This window comes from Rhinichthys klamathensis, unplaced genomic scaffold (genome assembly GCF_029890125.1).
Source record: "Rhinichthys klamathensis goyatoka isolate OS25496 unplaced genomic scaffold, OSU_Roscu_1.1 h1tg000391l_1, whole genome shotgun sequence".
Lineage (NCBI taxonomy): Eukaryota > Metazoa > Chordata > Actinopteri > Cypriniformes > Leuciscidae > Rhinichthys > Rhinichthys klamathensis.
The window spans coordinates 41220-48766 of NW_026606894.1; the positions used below are offsets into that span (position 1 = coordinate 41220).

Here is a 7547-nt window from a genome sequence, read left to right on the forward strand (position 1 = left end):
ATTTTGAATTAGTATAATTTTTATATTTTCCCATTTCGTTTTTATTTTAGTTTACATTTTCGTAAGTTAGTTGTTTTTGACCTTTTTATTAGTTTTACCAACTTTTATTTCAGTTTTATTTTTGCCTAGTTATTTTAGTATATCAAGTTAAAGTGAAAATGAGAAATGTTGCCTTGGCCACTAACTGAAATAAAAAAAGTTACATTTTTAAGTTTAACCTGTAAAAAAAGGTTGCATTCAGTGACCCAATAACCATGTTTAGAGCTATTTTCAGAAGTAAACTAAACTTTTTTCATGTGGATTACACCTCATCTGAGATGCACTAAAGTTTGAGTTTGCTCTTTTGTGAAGCCCTCCACAGGACACAAGCAAACTTCCCTCACTCTTGAAGGGGTGTGAGCCCAACTCTAAGACACGCCTCTTCAGAAAGTGGGCGGGGTTTGAAGTTTCAGCTTATAAAATGAGATTCCCACAGTGTGGTTGTAACCGAAGCAGAAGTTGACATCAGTTGTTCAACAGATCCTTAAAGAATCACAACCAGGCATCTCAAAAATGCCATCAAATTTCCTCACACCCTTCCTCGAGTTGGATGATGAATTTTGCAAGGTAAGAATATGAACTTTGTTTCTTGAACTTAAAAGTTAAGCATTTAAACAGCACTCAAATCATAATTTACTCAATGCAATGTTGGGTTACACTTTATTTTAAGGTGTCATTGTTACAGTGAAATTATATATTTAAGTACTGAGTCATATTAATGTACTTACTATAGGGATTGGGTAGGATTAGGATTTGGTTGAGGGTGAGTTGCATGTAATTATGCATTATTACTATGGTAAGTAACATATTTAACAAGGACACTGTAAAATGAAGTATTACCCAATGTTGTTTCAAACCTGGTTGACTTTCCTTCTTCTTTTGAAAACCAAAAAAATGTTTGTACGTATGTATGCATGTAATTTGGGTCCCACTGACCACCCAAATCATTCTTTTGTGTGAACATACCCTTCAATGATTTGTGTTTCTTCATGCATTTAGTTCTGAAACTTGTGCACAACAAGTATACTCAAGTCTCTCTCTCTGTGTTCCCAGAGTTTCCGCGGTATTGACCTTACAGATGCCACGCAGAAACAGCGTGTGGTGGGATTCCAGCGCAGACACTCCCTGTGCCCCGTGACTCTTCCCAACTCTAAGTTCAACAGCAACGAGAGCAACCCGTGGCCTTTGCCGGCCATCAACCAGCCCTGGATCCGCGAGCAGAAGCATCAGCTGCCTCGCTCCTCTCTGAACCAGATCCCCTTCAGAGTGGACCGGTCCGTGAGCATGATCGAGGGTCACGTGAACGCTTGCGAGAGCCCGACGGCTTGCTCTCTTCCTCCACCACCCGGCCTAAACATCAGCAACAGCTCCCTGTCCTCCCCGAAGTCTGCACCCATGTCCACTCGCTACAAGACGGAGCTCTGCCGGACGTACGAGGAGAGCGGCACCTGCAAGTACGGGTCCAAATGCCAATTCGCACACGGCATGGACGAGCTACGAGGCCTCAACCGGCATCCCAAATACAAGACCGAACCGTGTCGCACCTTCCACACCATCGGCTTCTGCCCCTACGGCGCCCGCTGCCACTTCATACACAACGCGGACGAGCAGCAAGGCGTTTCCGAGAACACACACACACACACACACGCAGAGAAGAGCATCCGAGAGCGACCGCAGTTGCTCCGCCAGAGCGTGAGCTTCAGCGGCTTCTCCTCGCAGCGTCAAACTCTCGGTGGTTTCCACGCCGTCCCGGACGCCTTGGCCTTCTCCCGATCCTCGTCTGTATCCCCGCCTCCGTCCACAGGGAGTCCCGACCTGCTCTCCCCTCTGTTCCCCGAGCCCGGGACCCTAAAGCACGGCCACCCGTTCACAGATCTGGGAGCAAACGGGAGCTTCTACGCCATCAGCGACTCGGAGAGCGTGCGAAACCTTGCGTACGCGCTCACGTCGGCTCTGCAGAGAAGCGCTTCTGCGGACTCGCTCTCGGACCAGGACGACTACACCAGCTCCAGCAGTCTGAGCGACTGCGACTCTCCCGGGATCGAGGGCAAGCGTCTGCCCATCTTCAGCCGTCTGTCTGTCTCAGACGACTAGAACGCAGTGCCTGTGCATATTGTGCATGCTCACTCGTGCAGATGTTTCTCTGCACTTGATTCATAAGAGTGATAGTTCGTGGACTTTGCTGGCAATGTATACTGTTGTATACCCAGTTCGAAAGTGCAGTGGGAACTTCACTTTAGGTTTATTTGTATCGGGAATTGTTCTGCAGTGTTTTGTCTGTAGGATGAACTTTCCCAAGACGCCTATTTGTAGTCTAACCAAAGCCGAGCAACTTAGAGTATATACATCTAGTGTAATGTCTAACCCGCTCCCTGAACATACATACTGTAGCCTTTAGTTAAGGCATTTTTTTAAACGGACAGTAGTTTAACCTAGTTCTTTAAAAACTATTTATTGCTTTTTTTGTATTATGCATTGCTTGCAGTTGTGTTTTGAATGCATTTCGAAGGAGGAACAATGTAGATAAGGCTTTTTTGTTTGTTTCTTTGAGCCTATTTGTCTGCTTTGCACGAGCTATCGCTTAGCTTTAATGAAGACCAGCTGCACAGAGTCTCACTGTTGGAATCTCAGGATCATTTTAAAGTGTCCACTGTCCTGTATCAGTCCTTCTCAATAACAACAGTCAGAGATATCCACAAGAATGAGTAAAAAAAAATGTTAATATGCAAGCCAACATGAATGTGAAAATAACAATGTACCGGAAAGAAGTCAAGTTGTACCATGGCCTTTTGCACTCTTATCTTTTATTTAAGAGGCGAAAATTGTCATTTGCAAATAACACGAACTGTGAGTTCTGATGTCCGTAGGTTGTGTTTTATTATTATTATTATTATTATTGATGTTGTTTCTCATCCTTTTGCCTTGTGAAAAGACACGCTTTTGCCTTTTGTTAACTTAAAACTTATTTATTTCGTTTTTTCAAAGTGGGAAAACAGTATATTGTGTTGTGCTTTCGTTTCATGTTTGTTTATATATAATTTAAATGAACTGTTTACATTCCATGGGATGGTAATGCCCATTTTCATTATAATATATGGTTTTAAAATAAACTTTCAAGGGAACAAAAGATCATTTGCCTCCTTCCTTTGCGTTGCTTTTCTTCTAGTCAACCCCGGTGAAGCTTTGCTCATAACAAGTAGTTGCATGTGAATTAATTTTAAACACAACTCCAATCCGGTTGAATCCCGCTCCTTCCCATCTGCCTCCTCGAAAGAAAGAAAAATGCATACTTGACAGCTCTTTTAATTATTCAAGCTGAAAACACACACAAAGGACAAGTGAACAGATGAAGGCTTTTGTGTGTTGCTTTGCTCATTGTTCCTGCATTTGTGCATGGAAGACTAAGAAACATCCCACTGTCACACACGGTCATGGACAATAGCCAAAGGTCTCGCGGCCTTTCATTGAGACCGGGCCGGGCAGTAAATGAAATGCAGGGGCATTTCTCACATCAGGGCTCCTTTGTGAGGCGACTCTCCCTTTTCTTAACAACATCTGTATGCTAATGGCGTGGCAGAAGGGAGGAGTGATTTGCAAGTCTATTGCAGAGCGGTAGGTCTTCGAGCAGCTTACCAGACACTGCTGGGTACACAAATGCAACCGGGAGTATAGGGAGGGGGATTTATCTGATACCCTAATTAAACTCCACAAACCATGATTTCACTCTTTACACTCTTAGTTCAGATCACCACAGTCTGACAACCACTTCCACAATCCTTCCATTTCAACATCCCAATAGACTCTGGTGTGTTTTTAAGCGTTGATATCTACTTCCTCCAAATCTCTGTAATCCCTGCTGTGTGATTTCGGCAATCCTACAAGATCAATATGAATGAATGAGGCATTTATATAGCGCTTTCATATGTACTACTGTACACCCAAAGCGCTTAAAAATCATATCAGGGGATCTCTCCTTAACCACCACCGGATCACACTGTACGACATGGATATAATAAACTACCACCACTTCCACAATCCTTCCATTTTAACATAGACTCTGTTGTTGTGTTTTTAAGCGTTGAGATCTACTCTGAATCTTTCCTCCAAGTCTCTGTAATGCCTGCAAAAACTGTGATTTCAGCAATCCTACATGATCATTACAGATCCCACTGTACGACGTGGATCTTATAAACTTGGGTACGACGTGTACGATGATGACACCTCGAATCGTGACGCAAGTTAATATGGAAGAATCATCAACATGCGCTGAAATAGAGCAACAATTTGGCAATTGTGATTTTTATGTGGACGAGGAAGCGAAACAGGAGATCATGGCGAGGGAAAAGAGGCCAACTTGGCATGCCAGGTTTGTAAATGGAGCTTGAGGAAAGTCATTTTAAGTTTTAGTGCAATGTCGAGTTGATCAATACGCCATTTCATGTTGCATTTTTGTTGGGTAGTCAGTAGATGTAGGTCGTGGCAGCAAACACACTTTCTGATACCGTCAGAAAAGGATCTCAGGCTATCTTTGGTCTCAAGACTGAGACAACGACCGTCTTTAAAACACTCTCTCACTGTACAACGTTTAGGAGCCACGACCACAGAAATCTCCACGATTGCTCATCTTTCGTCTGGGACAGCCCAACATCTTACAATGTGTACCGGCATAAAGGGCTTTCAAGGGCAACTCACACAACACACTTAGTTTGAAGCTACTGCCACCTTGTGGTTCATATGTGGGAAAGCACAGGCTCTGTCTGGGATAGTCATTCGTTTGGGAAAGCTGCAATATTCCTTTGGACATCAATTACAGTTTTTTCAAATCGCTTAGACAATAAAAGTGGAGCTTGAGGCTCACTCAGTGTAACTATTCACTCATGTACCGAATCTTCAGACCAAGACTGCAAAACTACATACGCTTTACACTCGTCGTATTGTAAAAAACAACAACTTTTTTTGCAAAACTCTAAACATTCGACATATCACTCAAACCAAACAGCTCTTTTGTTTTATTTGGGAAACACTGCCATTTAAATGGCAGAATAATTTACTGATGACTTACAGCCAATGATCATGAACACACTTATACATAAATCGATCACTTAGAAATCAAATCTTAGTGTTTCGAGAAAGAGAGAAATTAGTGTTAACCCCTTGAATATCTGTTTATAGTGTAAATATTTACATATACACTGCTGTTCAAAAGTTTGTGGTCGGTAAGATTTTTAATGTTTTTCAAAAAAAGTATCTTCTGCTCACCAAGGCTGCATTTATTTGATTAAAAATACAAAACAAACCCAGTGATATTGTGAAATATTATTTCAATGTAAAACAGCTGTTTTCTATGTGAATATATAGTAAAGTGTAATTTATTCCTGTGATCAAAGCTGAATTTTCAGCATCATTACTCCAGTCTTCAGTGTCACATGATCCTTCAGAAATCACTCTAATATGATGATCTGATGCTCAAGAAACATTTATGATTATTATCACAGGTGAAAACAGTTGCGCTGCTTCATATTTTTGTGCAAACCGTGATGGGATTCTTTGAAAGTTCAAGAGAAAAGCAATTAGTTAAAAAAATATATATTTTGCATTATTATAAATGTCTTTACTGTCACTTTTGATTAATTTAATGCGTCCTTTCTGAAGAAAAGTATTAATTTCTTTAAAAAAAAAAAAATCGTATTGACCCCACATTTTTGAACGGTAGTGTACACACACAAAGTGCTTTAGAAATAAAGTTGACTCTCTGACTTGGCTTGTATGGATATTCAGTGTGTATACACACAAGCTACAATATAGATAGTTTCGCAGCAGATTCACAATAGTAACAAACTCAAATTCTCCTGAAAAGCCAAATGTGTCATTATTCAGCTTAAGTCACTTCAGTTTTGATTCAGCTCAGTTCAATAACTGTGTAAAATTAATCTGTTTTGTACAGTGTATTTGTATCTGTGTACGTGTGACATACTGTCCTCTCCACTGCACACTGAACAAGTAAAAGACACAAGATAGTCGTGCTCTACATTTTTCACATCTGTGTGTGTTTGGTGTGTATGTGGCTAATCATTTGATGTGATTGTGTGTTGAATAATTATTATGAATTAAGTGTTTTCTTTTGCAAGAGATGTCTGATGTGTTTGCATGTTGTGTGTGTGTTTCGTGGTTTATTATATATATCATATCTGTAGATTTCCATTTCAATACACATATTTAAAGGCGGTGAGTTTTTTTTTCTGTGAGGTTTGTTAATATATCATTATCCTGATTTTATACAACATTTTATTCCTAAAAGCATGGTGCTTTTTTTCTTTTCTTTTATGGTTTTTGACAGCATTTCTGAATTATAAAGTGATCAAAAGAGATCCGCTCTGTAAAAACCTTCAACTCTAATATGAATTGGAGAATTTTCTACAAAGAATTTCTCAAAGTCCTATTCTGGAAATTAGGGCATATGTAATTGCATAATGCCTCGTTTGCAAATTTGAAAACTTGTAATAAGAAATTGTCTCATGTAACTGTTATTAATCAAATGGGTAAATAAATGTTTTCTCAGTATTTTGGGCATCTTGCACTCATGCTGAAGACTGATGCAGTTCTCCTTTAGACCACACGAGGTCAGCAGCGTTTAAACCAGAGTCAAATATCCCACATCTCTCCTACTGGACCAAGTACTAACAAGGCTAGTGGCTAATAACAGTTTCTTGCTAGATAAAATATGTCTTCCTCCAGAGGACTCAATCGTACGGAGCCCCTGAGGGACGTGGTGCTGGAAAAAAATGGGGATGGGAGAAACAAATATTTTTCAAATCTTTTGCGTTTCTTCTCACAGATATGCCGCAAAACCTGTTGCTCGGACACACACTTTTCCTGTTTAAGGTCCGGGTGGCAGTGTTTCAGACACGTTAACAATGGAGCGGTTCATAGAGTTTGAACTTGGACTCAAATAAAACATGTGTTGTCAGTGCTTAGTTCAAGGAGTTCAGTAAAGTTGGTAATATATTCACAGTTTCGAAGTCGTGAGCTAAACGTTGTTAAAACACAAATGACACAATCATAGTAACAGACAACGAGCTACAACCCAATTTTCCTCAAAACGAGCTTTATAATATAAATTGGTCTCTAAGAGCAGAAGGCTGAGAGACATATGTCTGAATAACCGTCTGCAAAACCCAAAACACTTTTGCACATTTTATATTATAAAAAAATATTCAATAACTTCACTGTGACACACTGTAGGCTACTGTCACCAAATTCAGGACAGTAAATCTACGAGACAATACATAGGCCACTCTGTAAAGAAAATAGATTCACTGAATATGGCCTGTAAATTGTAAACATGGACTATACTTATTTTATACAATTATACATATATATTTTGTACAATTGCCCATTAAAAGTGCCTTAAAATCTCAGGGCTACACTAAACTATTAAAACGAATAAATCGGTTAATTCTGAGATGTTCCTGACGTACGGTACGAATATGCTACAGAGATCAAGGCAA

General features: G+C 40.1%; 1 protein-coding gene across 1 annotated transcript; it reads left to right on the forward strand.

Moving 5' to 3' along the window:
* Window positions 1–531: 531 nt before the first annotated feature.
* LOC130069981 (mRNA decay activator protein ZFP36) lies at window positions 532–2177 on the forward strand. Its single transcript, XM_056234201.1, has 2 exons — window positions 532–606; window positions 1093–2177. Exons 1-2 carry the CDS (start codon window positions 553–555, stop codon window positions 2131–2133), a joined length of 1095 nt encoding a protein of 364 aa, XP_056090176.1. The 5' UTR covers window positions 532–552; the 3' UTR covers window positions 2134–2177.
* Window positions 2178–7547: the final 5370 nt, after the last annotated feature.

Bases quoted from the DNA above. Each gene is read 5' to 3' on its own strand.
- LOC130069981 (XM_056234201.1), top strand. From the start codon at position 553: ATGCCATCAAATTTCCTCACACCCTTCCTCGAGTTGGATGATGAATTT. The intron at 607-1,092 runs GTAAGAATATGA...CTGTGTTCCCAG, and splicing joins TGGATGATGAATTTTGCAAG to AGTTTCCGCGGTATTGACCT.